Raw genomic sequence first — 27,061 nt, 5'->3', positions numbered from 1 at the left:
CATTATTACATGGTTTTTTACCTGATAATTTATTACAATCTAATTCCTCAATACATAGCCCTTCCAGAGACTTGACTCGACTTAGAGCAACGTATGCTTGCCCTTCCTCAAACAATTTTGAGCCCAAATACACTACTGCATGGTCGACTGTGCTGCCCTGCATTTTATGGACGGTGGATGCCCATGACAAAACCTTAACGCTTTGTCTGTTGCAAACTCATCACTTGGGTTTTGAAGTTCCCACGAGTAATGGACATTTTAACGGTCGACCCCCCCAGAGGTCCAGTAGAGGGGCAAGGCTATAATATACAACAAGAGGCGCCCAATCTTGAGGGGAAAACGCTTGCGACATTACATTTTTAGCCACCCTAATGCCATACAGTCCTCAGCACGTTTTAACCTATTACCTTAACTTGGGTGGTAAAGCTACCGCTAACTACGTAGGTACATCTAATCACCTATTTTTTTTTATCTGTCCTTCTAACGTCACACAATTTTGGACACAACTGATCTGGACACGACTACTCATGCCCTCACCTAATACGCCATTTTGTAACGACGTCCATCTTGGATTTTAAATTTTGTCATAATCACAGTATTCTACTAGCGTAGCCCTTTCATTTGATACCCATATTGAGGGGGTTGTGGAAAAATATGAAATCCGCCATTTTGTACCGGCGGCCATCTTAGATTTACAATGTTATTGATATTACTATATTGTATTGTCATCGGAACTAAAGGTGTGTACCAAATTTCAGATCAATCTGACAACAGGAAGGTACTTAAATTTCAATTTCTAATTTTGACCCAAATAAACAAACAAATAAATAAATACCGTACGGGTCGAGCTAAATAAAACCGTTTAAAAACGGTTAGTCTTTCGGGAAAACGCTTGGACAAGCATAATTTATTTGTTTTTTTAACATGTTTTGAATTTGAGGGTGTTCCAAAAAGTTGGGTAATTTCTTAACCACGATTCTGCTTAAACTGCTTGACATAAAAAGCTTATTTTTGGCAAACGGATTTTTCGAAAGTCAAATTCCAACGAGATGAAACTACCCCTCAAATATTACCAAGTTATATAATAATATCGCCACATTGTTTTTTCTCATGCTGACATAAATGTGAGAAAATTTTATCCAGTTTGTATGTTAATGGAAATTCTTGCTTTGCTTTATCATCACCATTACAAATGATTAATTCGACGCGAACGAAGTCGCTGGTACACGCTAGTAGATGTATAAAATGAGAGCAAAATGTACCATGTTGTACATACACATGTACCATGTACCATACAAAATGTTACATGACACGCAAAAACTTGGCTGAAACTGCTACAACATGCTTTTTGAATGACTGCTTTAATCCAACAAACAAAAAAGTTATAAGCTTTTAAAAGTGGGTCAAACTAAAATGATAACCCTGTACATTTTGTATTACGATTATTACTTAAAATTGAAGGAAGAATTGAAATATGCAATAATATACAGGGGGTTTCATTAAAAAAAAATAAAGTTTGATGTGATACAACTTTAGGAACGACCCTTCTATTCTTCTTCTTCTTCTTTTAGAAGGCGTATCGCCTGTTTAGTTCCGGTTTCCTCCTCGTCTAAGCAACTCTTGCGAGGTTGACTGCCAACTGTCTGGCCAACGTTTAGGTGGTCGTCCAGTAGGTCTTCTGCCATGGGGTACATTGTTGCGAATTATTATGGCCATTCTGTCGGGGCCCATTCCATTGACATGCTGGTTCCATTCTCTTCTTCTCTGCCTTATCCATCTGACAACGTCGTTTGTTTGGCACTTTTCTCTTATGTCTACATTTCTCTGTCTGTCCCTCAATGTGTATCCAGTTATCATTCTTAAGGTCTTCATTTCAGTAGTTCGTAGGATTCTCTTTGTTACTGATGTTTCAGCTCTGGTTTCCGCACCATATGTCATCACTGGTCGTATGCAGGTTTTGTATATTCTTGACTTACATTCTGTACTCAAATGTTTGTTTTTCCACATGGGATATTTAAGATGTCCTGATATTGCGGCAGCTTTATTGGCTTGTTTCCTTACTTCTTCTTCCAGGAATCCCGAGCTTGTAATTTTGCATCCGAGGTATTCGAATGACATTATCTGATCAATAGTTTTGTTTTTTATTACCAATTTGCACCGTAGAGGCTCCTTTGTAATGGTCATGCATTTGGTCTTATTTGTGGAAATTTGCATGTTAAGTTTTTCTGCCTGTCTGTTAAAAGTATACCAAAGCGACCCTGTATACTTAAATTGACTAGTAGCCTTGTATATATATTCTAGTAGCTAATAGGAATTTAAAATCCCATTACAACTTAAAACAGTATCACAGTTTCGGCAGAATGGCACCATTAAATCAAACCAAACACATCGAAATTAATTAAATCGAATTGTTTAAATCATATTTTCAAAACTCAATAACTCGGAAACGGTTGCTTTGAGGTACATTGTATGTATTTCGATTTTTGCTTAGAATTGAAGGAAGAATTGAAATATGTAATAATATACAGAGGGTTCTATTTAAAAAATGAAACTTTGATGTGTCACGACTTTATGAACGACCCTGTATACTTAAATTTATTACTCGCTAATAGATATTTAAAAATCCTATAACTTTTGTATGTAACTTTTTGCGGTACCTCCTATATTTTACCTAATAATCGACAGTTTCCATACATAAAAGCGACCCTGTATAATAAAAAGGTAAAATTAGGGATGAAAAATCGTATAAAACTTCGTCACATCTGAATCTAGAAACATGAAATTTTAGTTAGTGACATTATTAAGTATTCTGGGCACTTTTAGACCTTAGAATATTCAGAATAAGTACTGTAAATATTTTTATTATTACTTATTACAAGCCACTATCAACTTAGAAGTATTTTATTTAAAAAAATTACCTTTTAGAATTATTATCGATCACTTTAGACGCTGGATCCAGCCTCAAAGTCGACGGTGGACTAAACGGACCAACTCCAGCTCTGGTAAAAGCAGCAATCTTCACGTAGTACAGTATTCCAGAGGACAGGTTCCCGAGCAAGTACGAAGGAGCAGTACCAACATTTATAAGGCTAAATGTATCTGTATCGTTTCTTTTGACTTCTAGCTTGTATCCTTGGATTTCACCATGAAGCGATGCGAGTGATGGAGATTTCCATTTGAGTTTGACAGCGGTTGAGTTTAGGAGGTGAGCTTCCATGTTTGAGGGAGGTTCACTTGGAACTAAATAAAAAAATGTTAAAAAATCAACCACAGTATTCCAAAAATAGTTAGTAATAAATAAGAGATAAAAGAGATTATAAACGTTTTTTAAACCACATTTTTATCTCTTTTTAAAAATTCAAATGTTCACAAGTTAAATTTAAATTAAGCCATTTAACCAATAATCTGCCTATGAAGCTAACATAATTAGCAAAAATTAACGAAAGAATAAACATATCTTCTAATATAACCACCACTAATACAAACTAAAAATCATTTTAAACTCACCATCTTCCATAGTCTTCACTGTCCTGGAGTTCGAAGGTTGTCCCTCAATAGCTTTATAAAACGGCACCAAGAAAAATTGATACTTAGTCCATTTCTCCAAGGTATTTATAGTAAAAGTAGTCGTTCCCCCTGTATACAACACACTGAGCATGTTGTAACTCTTCGGAACCTCAGCACTACCTTCCTGGTTCACGTAATATATATACAATCCTTCCACAAACGTAGCATCGGTTACTTCCCAGGTCAGTTTAATAGCTGTAGAAGACACTGGCATGGCATTAACTAATTTTACAACGTTTGGAGTTGTCACCAAGCTAGCCCGTGCTTCACTCAGTATCGTCACTTCTGGATTACCCCAATTTTGCCCTAAATCCGGACCAACTATCACAGGTTCTGACAAAGGAGACGGTGGACCAAGTCCATGAGAATTTTCAGCTCTAACCAAAAAAGTATAAGGCGTTCCAGGAGACAGAAGATGTTGGGTAAACGTTGGGCCTTGTACTCTTCTTCCTACGATAGTCCATGTTGGAGTAACACCTTCCTCTCTACCAAAAAGCTCTATCTGATACCCCAAAAGACTCGAAGAGCCAATCTTATTGTTCTGACCCCACGTAATAGTTACACTACCTTCAGATTGGTTCAGTGCATGAGGTCTACTAGGTGGACCAGGAACCATAACAGCTTCAGGGGCTTTAAAGAAGTTTATGTTGGGGTTCTTTGGGTTTTCAACTAAAAGATATCCAGTCCAGGTTGCTTTACCACCTCTTGAAGAAGCCACGCAAGTGTATGGACCTGAATCATCTTTTTCCAGGTTATAAACCTCAACTTGGGAAGGATTAGTCATGTTAATTCGATGAGACGGAGTTACAGGGTCTCCTTCTTTGTACCACGATATCATAGGTTTTGGAGTACCTGTTGCTTCGCATATCAGGTAGGCCATCGAGTTTATAGGTAGTGTTTGGTTGCTAGGGCCTCTGATAATCACTGGAGGTGGTCTATCTTCTTTTGAAGTGACTGTTAGTCTTGTTCTGGTTGATACCGATCCAGCTTCGTTTGTAGCAGAACAAATAATCACAGTTCCCGAGTTTTGTACTTGTGCGTTCTTCAAAATCAAAGTTGAATGTCCTTCAGCAGAAGTAAAAGCCTCAAAACTCCCAGCTGGTGATCCTGGATAAACTAAAGACCTGTCTCCTTCAAAAGACCAGAAGATCATGGGTTTAGGACTCCCCGTAACGTGACAATGAAATGAAACTTGCTGTCCTGTTTCCACAGTTTGTGCTTGAGGTCTGGTACTAAAAGTTGGTGGTGCTTGAACTGTTAAAAATGCACTAGCTGATGTGGCGCCAGCAAAGTTATCAGCGTCACAGGTATATTTCCCTTGGTCCATGAGGGTTATGCTTTCTATTCTGAGGGTACGGTCTTCGAGGACTCTGACTCTGCCCAGTGGCATAGTACCTCCAGGGGCTTGACGTCTCCAGAGGACGTCCGGGATGGGGTCTCCTTGAACGACGCACGGGATATCGACGGTGGAGCCAACGAGGGCTATGACGTCTTCAGGTGGGTGGACAATAAATGGTTTTACTGAAAATAAAACAAAATGTTGTAGCATTAAAAGTTTAAAAATGATGGAATGTTTTTTCATAAGAATTTTCTTTTGGAAATACCGGGTGTGTCTCAAAAATGGCTCACCCCTATAAATTTTTTATTTCTTCAGATAAAAAAAAAACGGTGTTGATAAGGTAAGAAGGTATATACAGGGTGTCTCAGATTTTAATCTGGAAAATTTAATAGACGATAGAACTTTCAAAAATAAAACAAAAAGTTCATATCACCTTGTAAGATTTAAAGCTTCCTTTTCAAGATAGAGGGTACCATTAGAATACAAATTATAATATTAATTACCAATTGGAATTTATTTTTTTTCGCAAGAAGTAAGCAAGATAGACAAAAAAGTTAGGAGACAAAAAAATAGTATTTTTAACTACTAAATCCAAAAATAATATTAAACTTCTAAAAAAGCAGTGGCGTGCCTATTTTTTCCTTTAAAATAATTTAACAGTGATGCCCCACCGCCGCCCCTGGCCATTAAACTTAAATCTAATTACATCAAATTAAGTCCCATAGTAAGTATTATAAACGGGTCAAGTTATATCAAAATCGAGTAAATAGTTTTTCAAATATCTTAATTTTTTTCCTTTTTTAAGTAACTTTAACACCCTGTATTTTGAAAAGGAAGCTTTAAATCTTACAAGTTGATATGAACTTTTTGTTTTATTTTTGCAAGTTTTGCAAAAAGTTTTCAGATAAAAGTTGTAGATAATCACATCCCTAATGAGATTGTGTTCTCCGATTTTTACTAAAACCTGTCATTTTTGACATATGACACAAACATATGTTTTTTTAAATGGAAACCATAGTTGGCCATGACTTCATAAAAAGCGCCGTTTTTTTAAGCTTTTCAACGATATAAGCTATAATATGTTTCTTTCACAAAATTACTGAGTTATAACCAATTCTTATCTTTCTTGACTAATTTCACTTAGTTAGCCATGGAAACAAGTTCAATCGTCGTTGCTCTCAGAAATGTGAAATTGTCACATCCAATCTTTGTAAATTAACGTAAACAAAAATTGTAAATAAGAGTTTTTTAAATGAAGAACAGCGTGTAGAATTATTGGTTCAACTTTTCTTGGCCATACAGTTTCGAGGATACGTTGATCGGCGAACGTTACGTTTTTTAGAAAACGGGTTTCAAGACATGTTAGAAAAGTTAAATTTAGATACTCGCGCATTAATACAGTGGTTCCAACATGACTTATGTTGGAACTCTCTTACATGACTTCATTATGACGCACCAAACCCCCCACAATGAAAGAAATGTTATTTAAAAAATTATTTATATCATAATTATGTAGACTCAGGGAGGTGGACCAATTGCATGGATCTCCTCGGTCACCTGACCTATCCATTTTAGATTTTTTTATGCGGTATGGTTAACAACAAGGTTTACAAAAATACTTATGAATTAAGAGAGGCACTCGAAGAGGCGGAACAGGAGAAGTTTAATTAAGTCGACCGATCGTTCTGTGATAATAGCTAGAAATTCAGTTTTAAAAAGATGCATTTATGTACACAAAATAATTGCGGATTTTTTGAACATTTTCTAAAATAACTTAAAGTGTACGTAGTGTTATTATTTTTTTGAGTTTTAGTTTGTGTAATCTAAATTGTAAAGAGCCGTTTAATAACATATTTTGTCTTTTTATAAGTTATAAATCACAACAAAATTTGAACACCATTGAAACCCGTTCTCTAAAAAACGTAAGTAACTTTCACCGGTCAAAGTATCTTGTATGGCCAAGAAAAGTTGAACCAATAATCCTATACGCTTTTCTTCTTTTGTAAGATTTTTATTTACAATTTTTGTTTATTTTAATTTACAAAGATTGGATGTGACACAATTTCACATTTCTGAGAGCAACGACGATTGAACTTGTTTCCATGGCTAACTAAGTGAAATTAGTCAAGAAAGATAAGAATTGGCTATAACTCAGTAATTTTGTGAAAGAAACATATTATAGCTTATATTGCTGAAAAGCTTAAAAAATGGCGCTTTTTATGAAGACTTAGCCAACTACGGTTTCCATTTAAAAAAACGGTTTTATGAAAAATCGGAGAACACAAACTCATTAGGAATGTGATTATCTACAACTTTTATCTGAACACTTTTTGTCTAAAATAGATTGTAATGGAATTAGGGACAATTTTTAATAATTAATAATTTAATAATAGCCAAAATTTGTTTTTTTTCGAAATATCTAGTAAGTCATGAACTTTTTCAAAAATCTGAAAGGCGCATATTTATGACCCCACAAAACTGCAATTCTTTCCTCATTTAAACGACTCTCTATCTCCAGTAGTTTCCGAGATGCCCATAGAGAACATCGTAGGAAACTCACCCTGTATATAATAAGATTTGGTATAAATTAGGATTGATTGGCGTATTCAATTGCTTTTGGTCACTTCCTGTTTCACCGGAAATGGCTACAACTTTTGATTTCAAAATGGCACCCTTTTTACTTTATTCGATAGAAAATGACACTCTGAATAGAATGACATATCATATGTCAACTTTTGATATTTTCGCATATGGTTTATTTCAAGTTATAACATGCGGTTCATAACGAAAATTTGACTCCAAATACCAAGTGTGTGGTATCAAATTATTCGTAAAAAAATGTTTTTTCCAAATATGCTAATGATCCATCCTCGTTCCGTTTGAAAAAATGAGATATGATTAAAAGTACGGGTAGTATTTGGGGATCTTTTAACCGGCCAGAACAAGACACTAAAAACATTAGGTGATCAAATCTATTTTTCCAAGGCTCCTTGATTAAACATGAGTATTTTTAACATAGCCATGGCACACTAGATTGAAATTTAAATTACGATTTTTTATTAAGCGAGAATGTCAAAAGTTGACATATCATATGTCATTCTATTCAGAATGTCATTTTCATCTAATAAAGTAAAAAAATACCGAGGGTGCCATTTAAAAATCAAAAGTTGTAGTCATTTCCGGTGAAACAAGAAGTGACCGAAAACAATTGAATACCTCAATCAAGCCTAATTTATGTCATATACTAACATACCAAATCTCGTTTTTTTAAGTGAAAAAATATAAAAGTTATAGGGGTGAGCAACTTTTGAGACGCATCCGGTATACCACTAGTGGTATTTCACAAATAAAAAAAGTTGCTTTAAAAATCAAACCAAAATTAACCTTAATCTCAATAAAAGCAGCACAGTTTTGTTTAAAATTGCAATTTTACTTTAATAGAAAATAAAAAAGCACTTACCATACACTTTCAATATAGCCTGAGCACTTTCTCTAATGCCAGCTGTGTTTTTCGCAACACACTGGTATCTTCCATCATCAGAAGGTTTGGAATCAGTAATAGCCAAGTTAGAACCGTCCACCAACTTCAGTCTACCTCCCAGATCCAGAGTTTGGCCGTCCTTTCGCCAGAAAACTTGAGGTTCTGGGGTTCCTCTGGGCGAGGCGCATTCCATGATGATGTCTTCGCCAGCTGCCACTCGGGCACTTTGGGGTTCTTGTCGGAATTCTTCTCGAATTACTGGAAGAAAATAGAAAAATGTTAGTGAAAGTAAGTAATAAAATATGTAAATAGGAACAATAAATTCAGAGAATTTATTGTTCTTTTGTAGTCCAAGAAAATAGGTCTTTAAATAAGAAGTTTCAGTAAAGACTTGAATTTTTGATATAAGTTATTTTAAACGATTTAAAAACGAATTGTGAAAGATTATTTACCCCCGAGAAGGTGTGAAATAAATAAATAAAATTATTTTTTCGATATTTCGGAGATTCAAATATGGTGTAATTGATGACATGCAACCAAAGTTTTGTTAAATATACTATAGAATTATTGATTCTGTGTTAAAAAAACTTGATTTCGTTCTCTGGCTTTCTTTTACTTTCTGTTTCTGTTTTTATTTTTATTAATTTAGATTAAATTTACTAAATACTGAGTATAGTCTGTAAAACGAATAACTTTGAATTTGGCAGTTCCCGCGGGCTTTTCTAGTGTTAATTTTATTAGGTTAGCAACTTGCGGCCATGCTGACGCAATGCCGTCTATAATAGAACAGCCTCAGAGCGAGATTTATGACGTCACGCTAGTTAGATACTACGGATTAATAAATAGGTTGTAGAATACATGGAAAACATAATTATTCCTCGTATTTTTGGTTTGTATTTTAAAAATGATATAGTTTACATGAAATATACATAATATACAGTTAATAAATACAATAATATACCTATTTATAGTAATAAATATTTTGGCAGATAAATTATGAACCATACAAATGCAGCAAATGTTTTACAATATGGCTGAAATCGTACTCCATAGTCAATGTAGATAGTTTTTGTGTTAAGAATAATAATTTTTAAAAATATGTGGTCATCTTTTGACAAGTTTGTATTAGTTTATTAATTGCAGTAAACATTATAATATATAAATAAATTTTGTGAATGCAAATAATAATACATCACTATTAATATATATTGAATGTTTTTTGTTAAATTAGATCGATTTTCAAACCCCAAAATTTAAAATATATTTTACATTTTACCCATTATCTTATGTACCACCTATTCATTATTTGTATATTGTAAAACATTTGCTGCATTTGTATGGCTCATAGTTTATTTGCCAAAGTATTTATTACTATAAATAGGTATATATTATATTGTATTTATTAACTGTATATTATGTATATTTCATGTAAACTATATCATTTTTAAAATACAAACCAAAAATACGAGGAATAATTATGTTTTCCATGTATTCTACAACATATTTATTAATCCGTTGTATCTAACTAGCGTGACGTCAAATCTCGCTCCGTGGCTGTTCTATTAGAGACGGCATTGGTCTAATATTTAGAAATGTCAAAAGCTGATGACATTTTACTTTTGTCAGTTATGACATTTTGTGTTTATTTTTACAAGAAGAGGAAGAACTGTCACTTGTTTTATTATTTTCCTTTTCTATTTCACGAAAGTAAAAAGAGTTACCCATCTGGTTCGTTCAGGCACTCAATTTAAAGAATATCAGTAACTTTTTTGACAGGGGGATTTTATATTTGCCATGTTGGTAAAAATAACGGTCAAAATTCAAAGTTATTCATTTTATAGACTATATTTTATATTCTAATACTGATACATATTTTTTCGTAAATTAATTAAAAGAGAGAAATATAATATTAAGCAAATATCATTCATAGATAAATTAAATAAAAAAATATTTTATATTCATTAATATACATATATGGCTGAAAAAATATCGCAAAATACATCAACAAACAACAGGCACAAAGCTTTTCAGAGGCAGACTGAAATCACATACGCGTGAAATTAGAAAATTGATTTTGGCCCGAAACGCTGCAGAATATTATATTACTGCCAATAGCAGTGCCTAAAAAAACATTTTGAAAGGGAGGATTTAGTAATAATAAAACAAATTTCGAAGATTACCGTATATACTGTAAAATAGGGTTTAAAATTTATGAAAAATAATTAAATAAAAATACTAAAAATTTACTAAAACAAAGTAGTAAAATAAAAAAGAATTCTTGTGCATATACAGGGTTTTCAGAGATATTTAGTGGGATAATTTGCAAACTTACTATGGGAGGTAAGTTACCTTTCCTTCCTTTAAATTTATTATCAGAAATTGTACAGGATGAGTCAACGATAGAGTAAAGTCCATTATCTCATTTGTTTCGAGGTTTACAAAAAAAATTTAAATATAAAAGTTATAGGGAAGGTTCGGATACACATGTCAAAATTATTATAGAGTATACAGGGTGCATAAAAAAAGTGTGGTCGATATAACATATGTTTTTTTAAATGCAACACCCTATTTTTTATTTTATTTTTAGATTCCGCCTAAAATTTTATAACTTTTTTATATATAATGTTATATACTTAAAATTAATAGTTTTTGTAATATTTAAATTTGTTTAAACAAATGTCAAATTGCAGTGTGATAAAAAATTGTCAGTGGTACCATTTTTTCTGAAGTTGGAATACCAAAATTTGGTATGAGGGTTTTATAAAGATGAAAAAAAAGATATATGTAAAGATATTTTAGTTAAATGCTACAGGGTGTTCAAAATATACTTATAAATTTCATCTACTTAAAATTAAAAAATCTCAGATTTTTTAATTTTTAATATCCTATATATTTTCATTTTTTCGGATAGATTTTGCAAAGCTCTTCAACTTTTATTAAATATGTCATATACCTATTTTTAATAGTTTGCGATTTATTCCAATTTTTTCTATTTTTACCATATCTTTAATACAATTAGGTACGCTATAACATCATAGTTGCCATGACAAAAAATAATAATGATCAAAATTTCATATGTCTGTTAAGCAAGTTAAGAACAAAACGTGAATTTTAGTTTACTTTGTTGTAATAAGTATAAATGGTAGAGGTAAAGATAATAGTTTTACAGATTTTCCTGAAAATGAATTAGTCAATGTGACTGATATACACGAACAAGCCAAGATAAACATATTTTTTTGGCTCAGTACGATATATTACATAGTACTTTGCTAAGTACTGTAAGAATAGATGTAGATTATCTAGAAAACATTTTCATATTATATTATATTATTTTCAGTGTGTAATGGGACGGTTTCGCAGCTATAATATTGGCTTTATGAAATGAATTATAAACCAGAATTACTACGAGAAAAAATTTTACTGTATGACTGTATCTCAAAAAAAATTTCTATATCGGTAGTCGTCAACAATTAGATAATCTAGTTAGTATAACCCTAATCTGTGGCTATTAGCCCCGACGGAAAATCCAAGTGTTATCTTTCGTAATATAGAAATACACCAAGAAATTCACGATTACGATTTTAGTTGATTTGAGTAAATTTAATTAATTTTAACTAATAATAACAATTATTGCAATTAATTATTAAACTACTTGTTAAAGATAAGTAGTAAATACTTTCGTTTTGTCACGGCAACTATGATGTTATAGCGTGATTGTATTAAAAATTAGTGTAAAAATAGAAAAAATTGGAATACATCGCAAACTATTAAAAATAGGTATATGACATACTTAATAAAAGTTGAAGAGCTTTGCAAAATCTATCAGAAAAAATGAAAATATATAGGGTGTACCGTTTGAAAAATTTGAGATTTTTTAATTTTAAGTAGTTGAAATTCATAAATATATTTTGAACACCCTGTAGCATTTAACTAAAATATCTTTACATATATCCTTTTTTTCATCATTATAAAACTCTCATACCAAATTTTGGTATTGCAACTTCAGAAACAATGGTACCACTGACAATTTTTTGTCACACAGCAATTTACCATTTGTTTAAACAAATTTAAATATTACAAAAACTATTAATTTTAGGTATATAACATCATATATAAAAAAGTTATGGAATTTTACGCAGAATCTAAAAATAAAATAAAAAATAGGGTGTTGGGTTTAAAAAAATATATGTTATATCCGCCACACTTTTTTGAAGCACCCTGTATACTCTACAATAATTTTAAAATGTGTATCTTAACCTTCCCTATAACTTTTATATTAAACATTTTTTTGTGAACCTCGAAACAAATGAGATAATGGACTTTACTCTATCGTTGACTCACTGTACATTTGTGAAAAATAATATTTTAAAATTTTAGAAATTCTTAGAAATTTATTCAAAAAATCTAACCTATCTCTGTATTTATAAGTATTTTGTACAACACTGTTATGTTAACGTAAGCTCTTCTTTTACTTTATTTTACAAACTAAAAGTGTCTCATAACCCGCAATATTGTGAAAAACATATCTACATTTGCTAAACTCTGCCCAACAAAAAAAATGGATAAGGGCATTTGTTACACATCGTTTCAACATTAAATGTAGGGTATGATTAAATAAAAACGGCGTCACAGACGGCTGGGGAATGACAATCAGTGATAATTTTAGCGAGGTCAACCTCTAGGCGTCGTTTACCAAAAATTCATATAAAACTTGGCAAAAATTAATATTAATTTTAAAAAGACTGAAAGGATAGATCGTTTCCAGATATAAAAATCTATTTCCAAAACTTATTTTTTTCTTGAATTTTAAACTAAACTATTTAAAAATCATGTTTACACAATTTAAAAAGAAATTACAACCTTTTTAAAGCCAAGTGGTAGTAAGCGCTATTAAGGAATAAAGAATACAAGTAAATTAATGATGTCTAGGGCTTGAATTAATTATTATCATACATTTATTTATACTGTATAGGGTCGCTCGAATTCGAGGCTCATCATTGGGATTTCAGAAACCGTAAGAGATACAGGATCGGTTAAATGGAGGCAAAGTTGCGCAATTTGATGCTCAATAAAATGCCGTATTGCATTTTGAAAAATTCCGAATACTTCCGAATATATTCGAAAAAAAACCGGAATTTTCAATTTTGTTTTCTATTGTTTCCTGGTTTATTTGTTAAGATAATCTAAAATGAAATACACATTTTCATGGCTACTGTTTCTGCTCTATAACTCTGTGTGATTAAATATTGGCTCTGACGTTTCGGCTTCTTGCGACCATCATCAACTAAATTTTTTTAAATACGGACTTGATTTTTTTTTCAATTTAATTAAATCCTTTCATCACTCTTAAAACACTATACAGGATTGTTCACCACATACGACACGGAGTATTGTAGCTAAACGATGAGATCTTTACAAATTGTAAGTTTTGGGTTCGATGAAGGACTATTAGAGGTACAATTTAAAAATAATTTTACATGATACAGAGTGTCCCAAATAAGTAAAAAATATCTAAGTTGTATTTTTTTAAATGGAACACCCTGTATATTATTACATTTTTAGTTTCTACGATTAAAATAAAGGTAAATTTGATTAAGGTTTATGATCCTTAAACCTTACCGTTTTTGAAATATTTTCAATTTTGTGAAATTGCAGTAAATATTTTAAGCCTTCATTTCTCCAAGGGTATGAAAGTTTTTAATACTAAATATTTACTGAAGTTTATTTATTGATCAGTTATTGTGTTGCAATAATAAAAATAATACTACCTTATACAGAGTGTCTAAAAATTTATTTTAAATAATTATTAGCTTCAAACGGCAATAACTTGTTTAATTTAAATGGAACGCCCTGTATATTTTAGGAGAATCAGATGCAGAATTTAATTGACTATCAAATTGTGTTATACCATCTTTTACCTATCCCTTCAAGTTTTCGTAGAAAATGCATTTTCTTATAATTTAGACCTCATTTGTCAATATACCCATGGAATATTGACATTTGAGATTGTTTTTAAAGATGTACCAAATTTTTAAAGAGTACAGATACTAATATTGTCGATATAATTCGTCTATTTCATTAAAAAAATTAAAAAAAACTGTTTAAATATTTGTTAAAGAGGACCAATTAATAAGATTCCAGTATTCAAACTACATGAACTGACTGTTTGCGTTGATTAATAATAATTGCTCCAAATACTAAAAAACTGACTTTTGTATGGGTATTAGACAGTGTGATAAAAAGTAACACCTTAAAAATGATATTTCATTTTTTAATAAATGCTTATTTATAACAACAGAGACTTTAATTGTGATAACTTATTATTATATTGATTTCTGACTCAAATCCACATTTATTTAGAATAATTTATTAACACAACACAATTAACTATGTAATTAATTAGTATATGGGCGGAAATAATGGTGTTATATTTAATTAATGGTATACTCTTTTATAAAGATTTAAATAGTTTTCTTTTTGCATACAAATGGGCTAGTAATATTATCGTTTTGCTAAAGACGATAATATTACTGGCCTGTACATTTTGTACATTTGTTGCTTTAAAAACAATCTCAAATGTCAATATTCCATGGGTATATCGATAAATGAGGTCTAAATTATAAGAAAATGCATTTTCTACGAAAACTTGTAGGGATAGGTAAAAAATGGTATAATACAATTTGATAGACAATTAAATTGTGCATCTGATTCTCCTAAAATATATGGGGCATTCCATTTAAATTAAAGATGTTATGGGCGTTTAAAGCTAGAAATTATTTAAAATAAATTTTTAGACACTCTGTATAAGGTAGTATTATTTTTATTATGCAACACAATAACTGATCAATAAATAAACTTCAGTAAATATTTAGTATTAAAAACTTTGATACCCTTGGAGAAATGAAGCCTTAAAATTTTTATTGCAATTTCACAAAATTGAAAATATTTCAAAAACGGTAAGGTTTAAGTATAATAAACCTTAATCAAATTTACCTTTATTTTAATCGTAGAAACTAAAAATGTAATAATATACAGGGTGTTCCATTTAAAAAAATACAACTTTGATATTTTTTACTTATTTGGGATACTCTGTATCTTGTAAAATTATTTTTAAATTGTACCTCTAATAGTCCTACATCGAACCCAAAACTTGAAATTTGTAAAAATATAATCGTTTAGCTACAATACTCCGTGTCGTATGTGGTGAACAACCCTGTATATAGTCACTTTGATATTTGCCGACGTTTCGTACAGAAAATTCCATCACCAGAACATTTCATGCAAAAAAAAATAAAAATGCAATACGGCATTTTATTGAGCATCAAATTGCGCAACTTTGCCTCCATTTAACCGATCCTGTATATCTCTTACTTAATGATGAGCGTCGAATTCGAGCCACCCTGTACATTTTCAATCTGTTTTATTCTATGTTATTATTATAGATATATTTAATTATCCTTAATCTCTCATTATTTTATACAATGTTATGTTAGCGTTAAGTCCTTTTCCTTTTATTCTACAATAAAAGATGAATCCTAACCCGCACTATTGTGAGAAATATTGACATTTGCTCTGCACAGACAGAAAATATATTAAAACAGTTGTTAGTCCTGTTGTTAATAGTTAAATAACATTTAACTATTATACTAGAAAAGAAACTGAGATAGTACTGGCAAGGATTCTGTCTTTTTCGCAATTAACAATGCGAATTTTCAAAATTATGAATGAATTTTCAAAATTAGCACAAAATTTAACACATCATAGTATTTATAAATATTTTGAACAATATTATATATACTTTCCAATCAAAAGTACCTCATAACCCGAACTACTGTGAAAATTATCGATATTTGCTATACTCTACCCTGTACTTTTTGTATTATAATAAAAAAAATAAGCGGTAATAAGTGGTAATAAAGCTGTAAATAAATTTATCTGTGATTTGTACTCAACTAAAAATATTAATATTCTAAAATACACAAAATATTGTTTGTTTATATCGAAATTGCTCTATTTAGAATAATATATAGGTAATAATCTACAGTAGGCCTATAAACAACGTCATAAAACAAAGGAAACTGAGCGTGAAATGCGATAAACAGAACGAGATAAATAAAAAACAGAGTGCCTGCGAAAAGTCATCCACCGAAAATAAGTTATTTGTTCTTTCATGCTTCTTTCGTACGGAGATATACGCTGTGCCCGTTTTTATGTGCGAAATATTCATGAGCGTGGAAAAAGTAATGAAGTAATACTGAAATATGTTCGTTTTTTGCTTTTTTCACACTTATTTTCAAGTCAATAAATAATCCAGAAATATTCATGGTAGATATTTTCCTCTGTCTAAAATTTTTGGTATTTTTTTTCTTTTTCGTACTTTATTATTCTCGAATCCCCTCTTTCAAAATGTGTTCATAGTATTATCAAATCATAAATATCAACTGTAATTATTTTTCTTAATAGTGCAAGTTATGAGACACCTTTTGTTTAGTTTAGGCTTAAAACTACGTTTAATATTGAAAAGAGTATTGTAATAACTGTCAGTATTACAGTTGAGCGTTTATATACTCGCCCAGTAGGTACCGAGTGGGCGTGGCAAAATCTAGCCAACCGAGTCAGAGCCCACTGAGCGTAACAGTTAATTTCCGCCACTAGAGTAGTAAGAACAAAGAACTTGAAGGAATTGGACCGTTGACCGTTGACATACTATCTTTACATTTATTAATTCTGATGCATCTAATTGCCTGTAATTTGAGACTTATTTAATTAATTTTAAATTATTAAGATCTATACAATGTTCTTTATCAACAATATGTTCGGCAACGCAAGATTTATCCGGTCTACCATATCTTATCTGAACTAAATGTTCTTTAAATCTAGTTAATATTGATCTTCTAGTTTGCCCAATATATTTCTGATTACAATCTTTACAAGAAATTTCATAAATACCCGACCTTTCCAGTGGAGGTGTTTTATCCTTTGGATTACCTAATAATTGTTGTAATTTATTATTAGCACTATACACAAGTTTATAATTGACATTCTTAAAAATTCCTTTTAGACCACCGGATAACTCTCTATCAAACGGTATTGAAAAATATTTAGACGTATCTTTCTCCACTTGAAAAGTCGAATTTTCAGAAATCATTAACCTATACCTACGTTTTCTAATTAATTTATCAACTAGCGAAGGAGAATATCCATTACACTCAGCTACATTCCTAATGTAATCTCTTTCTATTTCATATCTTTCGTTGGAAAGTGGGAAACTAAGTAACCTATGAACTAAGAAATTTAAACTAGCCATTTTATGTTCAACACTATGATGTGATTCCTATAGATATCCTATAGATATCAAATTCCAGACAATTATTAGTATTTCTAATAACTAATACATAGTTAAATTAGTGTTCTATTTTTCTGTGGTTTCACCAAAGATTTCATCGCTTAACTGTAATCTATAAACACAAAGATTGATTACATTTTTTGCTAATACTACAACATTATTTTTCACAACTGCCCAATTCATGATACACTTTTCTTTGTAAAATTTATGTAATAGAGAATATCCCTTCCAGTAATATCTAACACTTTCTATCTACTAAATTAGTTAAAGATTACTACAATAAGGACGTAAATTATTTAATTATTCATTTGAAATAGGATGACCAACTGTTATATTATATTCTTTTATCTCTGCTGGTTGTGTTGCGGGTTAATATGCCCTTTTTTGTAAAATAATAGTAAAAGGACAAAATCTTACGTCAATATAACAATATTGTACAAAATATTTTTTTTCACAACTGTACGATTTATGATTCACTTTTCTTTGTTAAATTGAAATAGGAGAGAATATTTTGCCAGTAAAATCTCACAGTATTTTTTCTAATAGAATAGTTAAATTTCACTGTAATAATGACATGAAATATCTAATTAATTCATTTGAAACAGGATTAACCGAATAACTTGTCATTATTCTCGATTAAAATTTCATTGCCAAGCCATCGCCTGCATCTGTGGTTGATACGGGAGAGTCAAGCGGAGAAATCTGCATTACCGACCGTCCTAGCGTTAATAATGAAACTATAATAGAACGTTGGAGAGATGGAAGTCGACCACAAGAGACATTAAGAGCCGATAAGGCTATACTGGATAAGTGGATAGGGCAAGATTTATTAAAAAATGTTTTTGTTTTGGTTAATACCTAAAACAAGAAGCATAGTAAAAAATCATATGGTGTTATATAGGGTGAGTCTTAAATAAGTGCAATTATTTTTATGGGTAGTATATTTAGACCCCAGAAACACGAGTATGAGGTTTTTTTTAAAAAAAATAAAATTTGGAATTTTTGAAAAAAAAATGTAATTTTTTTTAGTTTTCAGTTAAAAAACACAATTTCTTGATAATATGACAACTTGGGTAGTAGATCAAATTTACAAAAAAATAGATCCAGTGGTTCTCAAAATTCAAGCAAGCAATAATTTTTTTGGATTTTTTCTACTTCGACTTATTTGAGATCTAGTGGATCTGTTACTTTTAAGGTTGCCTCTGTAGGAGTTCTTGGGAGATCGACTGCCAACTATCTTTCCATCTTTTTGGAGGTCTCCCCGGCTGTCTCTTACCCATGGGTTTCCCTTCAATGCGTGGTAGCCTGTTTTCTTCCATGCATTTTACGTGTGCGAAACACTGTCTTTTTTTTGCTTTTTTTCTTTTACTTGTGTTTTTAATTCTGTCTCTTTATAGAATCTAGAGAATCTATTCAACTTAAATTGTATCTATTTTTAGTAGACTAATCGAGACATCGATATACTCCACTACTTCCTCCCTATTACAGACATCTGCCGCTTCGCAGGGGTGGCTTTCGGGGTGGTTTTGTTTAGTCGACAGCGAGCGCCAGGTAAACACAGGGCATTAATGCAAGGAAAACAACGTTTATACCTCAATTTAATGCACCCTTTTGACCCGGCAGCGCTGTATCGAGGCCTTTTCACGTGGGGAGATTACAAAGTGCCCTTTTACTTTCAATTGCCGTACGCAGTGTAAATATTACGCCTTGGTGCGCCTGGTATCGCGAAGTTAAATTAGTATGAATGGGGCCTTTTTTAAGCTGGAGGTTTAAGTGCTATTTAACTTTGAATACGGATAAGAATTGTTGAAGTGTCGGAAACACTACAACCTGTAAGGCCTAATGTCTCCTATCCCTGTGCCCTACACTAACTTATATAGGTCCTTGAGAGGATGGGAGCATAGTTCCTCCGGTTCTAGCCTGGCTTTCCCAAATAAAAAGTGTTGCTTACGATCCAAAGCCTCGCAGTGACATATTATGTGCTCCGCTGTTTCAGGATCTTTATCGCAGAGTCTGCAGCAAAGACTTTCTTGATACTGGTTGAGCTTGTTCAGGTAACACTTCACAGCCATGCGCCCTCTCAAGAGGCCTGTTGTGATCCGCACCTTATTCCTGCTAAGCATTAGCAGTTCTTTTGCGGTTTTAGAGCTTGGCCCTTGAATAAAGGCCTTGCTGTGTCTGTTCCCCTATCTGTTTCTCCAGTGGACATTCTGCTTTTCCCTGATCCAGAGTTTTAGTGCACCTACTGCCATACATTTGGGTATTCCCAGTACTGGCTCTGGACCAAGATATGATGCCGATGATCCTTGCCTAGCTAGCTCATCGGCTTTTTCGTTGCCTTGGATGCCGCTGTGGCCCGGCATCCAGAATAATTTAATTTTGTTCCTTTGGGCAAAACAACGTTTACCGGGTTAGCTAGTTTATTCATAAAATGCTATTTTCATTGCATTTTTATAATTTGGTCTATGGACGAAGAAGTTGTAAAACCAAACCAACATTGACAGTCAAATCCGGACCGTTTAAAAAAAAACGAACTGGGTCCGATAAAAAAACGATTTTCTCAAAACAAGAGGAAATGAACGCAGTTTGATTGATAAATGGGTCGATTCAGGCCGAGAATCGTATCGGGCGACGACTATCTCAATTTCCGGTTAGCGCTCACCCCTACTATTCCATTGGAATTGACTTTAAATTTCACTTTATCTGCCTGGAGAGTCATTAATTTTTATTTGGCCAACGAGAAGCAGCGCAAAACAAAACTGAAAGACTTATTTTGAATCTTTTTTGCATTCGAGTAGCAAAAATGCATAGTAGAATGATTATATTCTATTCTTGATATGAATTAAACTTTTAGTTACATAATCGAGGGCGCAATTTTTAAATTCATTGTTACCAACCATGGACAAATTCGGCGCCGGGATGACTAACTAGAATTTAAATTTCCCGCTGGGATTCAGGTGGTATAGTATGTCCAACGAGAAGATCCTTGACAGTGAGACAGTGAGATGTGAGATGTCCAACGAGAAGATCCTTGACAGTGAGATGTGTCTGTCATTTTAATTTCAAAGTAGTTTATTTTATTTTACAAAGAAATAAGTTGGTACAACTGGAACGCATAGCGATATATTTAAAATTTGATTGACAAGATGACAAGTGATTACTTCAAAATATTGTGAAAAAAACTGTATAAAACTGAAAAAATGTAATCGAGTTATTTTGTTTAATAAAAACGGTATGTGTTAATACAAAACAAACAAGAACAAGACCACTACATACCAAAAAAATATAAAAAAAACTATTATTTACTTTCAGCTTTATGAAACTACCCGCATTTATGATTATATTTATCAATATAACTTATGTACAAATACAAATTTGTAATATTCCACAGGTATAAATAAAACAACATAGGTAAATACAACAAACTATTTTATTAATAATAACACCTACCAAATTTTATACCTTAGAGGTTGATTAATTAACTTTAATCTTAATTTTTTTAAACCAGTACCTTTTGACATTATTTTTCTGCAGTACTAAAATCCATTATTTACCTATCGTGTGATATCGATATTTTACAGCTACTCCAGTTTTTAGTATGTGTTTAGTTTGATCCTTCTACCATATACAAGATGCACTTATCTACGACGAAATGGTATACAAACTTTATCGATAGCAACTTCATTGGTGTATAAGACTTTCTGCCCTGGCAGCGAGTATTAACCATAAACTGTGCTCTGGGTCTACAGTTAATTTTCACTCGATTTTTCCTCCACTTGACTTCAAAAGACACAAAACACACGTAATAATACGAATCAAAATGCATCATCTTCCAAAACGCAGGGTATTTAACAAAAGTTGACACAAAATTATAACCTATAATTTGGCAAGACTTTGACAAGCGTCAAAAATGACAAAAATCTAAAGGCGAGTTCATACGCATCGGCGTCCGTTTGTCGTTCATCGTTCCGTCAAACCAATAAAATTGAAATACGATCTGTCATTTTTTAAATAAACCAATAAAACTGATTAAAAACAGCAAGACACGACGCATGACGGATTTATATTTAAATCCATCCATAGATAACTTAATAATTATTAGAAACTTTTGTTAGTAAAATAAATAGATTGGTATGGGACGTCATCTGCTTTTCTTCTGTCATCGTCTGTCGAAATCTTACCTGAGAAAAAAAACAGAGTATAGCAGACCTTGCAGTCAAACATTGTTCTTTTTAGGTCCTCTAATGCGAAGTGTACAAAATAGCTTAAGGGTTAACTTTCGTTTAGCTGAAATCAGTTATTAGAAGAAAAAAATTGTCTTTAAAAAGCTACTGTGAACCACGGAAACACAAATTTTCCTGCGGAAATTCGTAATTTCCAAATTTCTCACTTTAGAATAACTGAAATCTGCTATAAAAAAATACATTTTGCGTTTTATTTTTAATATTTTTCTGAACATATAAACACAAAAATTTTCCTGCGGAAATAAGCTGTTGTCATTTTCTAAGAAAATTTATTAGACTTTAGAATAGCTAAAATCAGTTATATAAAAAATAGATATGTTTTTGCCTTTTAGAATCATTCACGAATTGAGAAAAATAAAAACTTTCCTGCGGAAATAAACTGTATCCATTTTCTGAGAAAACTTAATAGACTTTAGAATAGCTGAAATCAGTTATATAAAAAATAAATATATTTTTGCCTTTTAGAAGCGTTTACAAACTCAGGAAAATAAACAATTTGAAATGCTTGATTTTCATTTTCCATTTTTGTAAGCATAAATACATAAAAAAATATCTTTTTATCACTTTTAAACCAAAAAAAAAAATCATTTAAAAATGTCTAAAATGCTAACCAATCTAATAATAAATCTAATAATATTTTTACAAAATCACAGTTAATTATTAAAATATTAAAACCACAGCTTTACACCCTCCACAAAGAAAAGCTAACCAAAGCAACCCAAATCTTAATCAATCTAATATTTTTGCAAAATTACAGTTAATTATTAAGATATAAAAGAAAACTGCATGATCCAATGATTTTTTTTGAATTAACCCTATTTACGCAAAGCTTTAATAAAAAACAAGAACCTATATTACCTATTCTACAAGAATTATTGTTATTCCTTCGAAAGATGTTTTACCCCACCCAGCACCCCTATTCGCTCCCGGGCCCCGTAAACTTCTAAACTGAAAAATGTATGAAAAACAAAGTGCACAAAATGGCATTGACACATTTCCGCAGGAATTTTTTTGTATTTCTTTGCTCGTAAAGGCTCGAATAAAACAAATATAAGTTCATTTTTCATATAACTGATTTCGGCGATTCTAAAGTCAAAGCATTTTTTTATGTAAAATAAAAATAAAAAATTTCCGCAGACACTTTTTTGTGTATTTATGTTTAGAAAAATGTCTAAAACACACCCCGAAGACTAGTTTTGATGTAACAGATTTCGGCTATACTAAAGTCCGAAAAATAGAACGCATATATAAAGTCATTTTTTATATAAGAGATTTCAGCTGAACGAAAGTTGGACCTAGCTTAATAGCCGTACAAAACTCATCGCAACTTTACTATAGTAAATTCAACCCCAAGATGCACCAAACGTAAACAGAGACATGAGGCAAGCACGTGAACAGGAACGCTGTAGTAATATAACCAGGACCGCACTAAGGTCGGATATTTCAAATCATAAAATTATTATGTATATTTTTATGATTTTTTTTACTATTGTTTATATTTTATGATGGAAATTTATATTATATAAATGGGTAATTATTAGGAAAACTGGAAATCGTCCTATTTTCACCAAAATTGGTATACACCCTATTTTGAGGTCGTAGATTACGAATCTGACCAAACCTAACCAACCAGCGGTCTCTTACCGTTTTTCAGACAAACGGAAAATAATTTCAATATTATTTTTTTTTTATTTCAGCCCTATAAAGTAATAATTTCACTATATTTTTATTATATCATAGTTTATCTAAAAGCCACACTTGAATGAGGATTGAAAAATGTCCAAAATTTTACTGAAAAACACTTTTCTTAACAAAATAACAAAGAAAATTGAGACCAGATGGAAGTTTGACATTTCATATATTCTTCTTTCTCTCTCCTATGTAATAAGATAGACAAATATTTGATTTTTTTTCGGGTGATTAGGGATTTTAAATAAATTACCTATTATGAGATTTGACAATAGTTAAATATACCTATATCCACAAAGTTACGCGGAAGAGTTTTAATTACATTGCTTTCAACTTCTATGCTTAGGGGGTTGATATTTTTATGTTATATTATATTAAAAAAAGAAGTTATATAAATACTATTTATAAGCCCGAAGTTGCATGAAAGAGTTTTGATTGCACTGGTTTCAACTTCTTTGCGGAGGGGGTTAATCTTTTTTTTTATATAATATAACAAAAAAAGATTAACACCCTCCGCATAGAAGTTGTAACCAATGCAAACAAAACTTTTTCATGCCACTTCGTGGTTATAAATAGTCAGATATCGTTGGTAAAATAGCAGTTATGGGAAGGAGCTGTTCAACAAGGCAACCGCCTTTCGTCATCCCAGAATGAGCGAAAAAAACACGCTAAATTTACGTTCAGCATTGGCAACGTTGCTTTAAATGCCAGAAACACATAACCCAACATTTTCAGATTGTTTACAAATTTATTTTAGCAAATTTTCCTCTATTATGCATAGAATTGGTTAAAAAAGTTACAGAAAATAGCAAAAACCTCATTGTTTATTGCATACCTAACAAAATATGTGCTAGAAAACCTTAAAAATATGAGAAATTAAGTAAAATTCTATGTTGAAACTATTTTCCGTTTTTCTGAAAAACGGTAAGAGACCGCCAGGAAAAATTTTAGTTGACAAAAACACTTAGTTTTAACTTGCTTTCGTAGCCTGCTGTATTATCCGTTTTAAAGTATAACAACATTTTTTTTGAAAAAAACTAGTCAAATAAAAACTTCTATTTTTAAACATAACATTTATTAACATTAGATTTACAAAATTTATGATTTTATTAACATTTACAAGATAATAATTTTATATAAAATATATAACTTTTGACTTTTTGTAGTAGGTACGTGTGTACTAATTGTAAAAATATTTTATGCAAACATAAATATTATTTTCTCTATTTGTAACTTGTAACTTTTACGAAGTGATCAACAATTATTATTGGAATAGTTGACTGTTCTGATTTTACTCGCTTGGTTGGGAATAAATTTAAAAAGCATTTTTTGTTATCAAACAGTATTCCTTAACGCGCTATGCAAGCCGACCCTGTAAAAAATCTCAACCGCCTACCTCAACGGCTCTATGGCTGGCCGGCCAATCAGGGTAGATTTTGCCGCTGGCTCTCGCCTGACACGTGCTGATCACGCACTGTGCATTTGTTTATACTGGTGCATTTTGAATTTGAATACAGTTTAGAATATTTTGAACGGGAAAGCAGTAGTAATGACCCTTTATGTCCCTTAAGTGCTGTTAAAAAGTATGAGTTTTATTAATGTAAATATATGCTGTTTATATATTTATAATTAATTTATTTTTGTTATCTAAAATATTTTGATTAAAAGAAAATATATGAAAGTGGTCAACGCTGTGCCGGTCAAGCTTAATCACGTGCCTAAAAGTTTATTCGAAATAAACTCTATTTTTATTGTTTTCTATTTTTTTTCTGTTAATTCAATTAACATTAAGAGAGCGTTTTAATTATTCAAGCAAATAAAACACAGCCTCGGAACTAATAGAGCAAAACGAAAATAAAATAAAGCCTGTTTTCCTTTTTTTCTCTCCTTTCATTTGCTTAATTAATTAAAACTCGACATCGTCAATCCGACAGTAATCCACTTTTCCCCATTTTTTTCCGAAAACCGATTTCTCCGTTTTCCTTTTTTATTGGGCGGGATTTCGACGTCTATTTCTGTCGAATCTAGATCAAAAAGCAATCAAACGCTGACTCGGACGGTCACCAGGCAAGAGGAAATTAATGAAAATAAATTTGTCATCGTAAATCTGCAGATTCGGGTAAGTTGGGGATGTCAGCAGGACTTAATTTTGATTTGATTGCGAGTAAAAATGCAAAAAATATGTTTTACGTTATAATTTTCATGCAATAATGTAAAAAACTCAGTCTCTTAAACTGTAACATATATATTTTTTTGGAATGGAGCATTTCGTATATTTTTAAAGTTTTTTAATAAACTCATCGGCAAAAGTCTTGCACCCTCTTACTATTTTAATAAAACATTACATTTCAAACTAATTTTACAAAAAATTACACAAAAAAGGAAAAACTTTCACCAAGTTTAATAATATATTTTGGCAAAATACAAAAAAATGCAAATTTCATAAAGAAAAATGTTTGACAAAAAAGAAAAAATAAATAAATCAACAATAAATTCTGACAAAATTAAGGTTACTAATATAAAGTATTGCCTCCTCGATTTGTTATGAGTGCATCAAGTCGTCGGGGCATCCCCACTATAAGGTTGTTTATGGTTTCTTGAGGTAAGTTCTGCCATTCCTGGTGAGCGGCAATGATCAACTCCTGGCGATTTCTTGGTAGGTTAATTCTGCGAAATACAGCTCTGGTGATGTAGTTCCAGGCATGTTCAATAGGATTCATGTCGGGGGAGAGTGGAGGCCAGTCCAGACAAGTTATTTCCCCTTCATTTAATGCTTCCTGGACCATTCTGAGGACGTGAGGACGAGCCTTATCATCCATGAGAATAAAACTATTGCCGATTTCTTCTCGCAGTGGATAAATTATTGGTCTGATTACAGTTTCCACATACAAATGGGCGTTCATCACCTCATGAATATGAATGAGCTCTGTTCGCCTATTGTACATGATGCCACCCCAGAACATCTCAGTTCCTCCTTGATAAGGAGCAACAGCAAGGGCTGTATTCAAGCGATGCTGCCTCCATGCCTCCCTCCACACTCGCTGACGATAGTCATCACTGATCAAACCTATCCTGGTTTCGTCAGTGAAAATTACGTTTCTCCACTGAGGTAATAACCAGTTCTGGTGTTCTCTAGCCCACTGTAGCCTCTTTTGCCTATGGTGTAAAGTTAATAGAGGGACTCGCAGTGGACGTCTGCGCCGCAATCCAGCATTAGAAAGTCGCCTGGAAATGGTTCGGCTTGATATCACACCGTAGTAAGTTCGTTGAAACTGAGATCATAGCTTTCGAATTGGAACTGACCGATTTCTTCCGGCAAATTGAGCCAAGTAGCGATCCTGTCGTTCAACCGTTACCCTTGTACGGCCCAACCTAGGACGAGATCTTGCATTTCC

At 31.9% G+C, this 27,061-nt stretch overlaps 1 protein-coding gene across 1 annotated transcript in view; it reads right to left on the bottom strand.

The window, feature by feature from the left end:
- The window catches only part of LOC115881079 (roundabout homolog 2-like), a 550,912-nt gene that overhangs the window by 4,887 nt on the left and 518,964 nt on the right, over positions 1 to 27,061 (bottom strand). The window contains exons 4-6 of the mRNA XM_030898441.1: positions 8,367 to 8,645; positions 3,508 to 5,088; positions 2,919 to 3,240 (exon numbers count right to left, since the gene is read on the bottom strand). Coding sequence (XP_030754301.1) covers positions 2,919 to 3,240; positions 3,508 to 5,088; positions 8,367 to 8,645 — 2,182 coding nt within the window. The remainder of the gene's footprint in view (positions 1 to 2,918; positions 3,241 to 3,507; positions 5,089 to 8,366; positions 8,646 to 27,061) is intronic.

The sequence above is a fragment of the Sitophilus oryzae genome, unplaced genomic scaffold (assembly GCF_002938485.1).
Source record: "Sitophilus oryzae breed Bouriz unplaced genomic scaffold, Soryzae_2.0 scaffold_1693_pilon_pilon, whole genome shotgun sequence".
Lineage (NCBI taxonomy): Eukaryota > Metazoa > Arthropoda > Insecta > Coleoptera > Curculionidae > Sitophilus > Sitophilus oryzae.
This window is presented reverse-complemented; position numbering and strand designations above follow the sequence as displayed.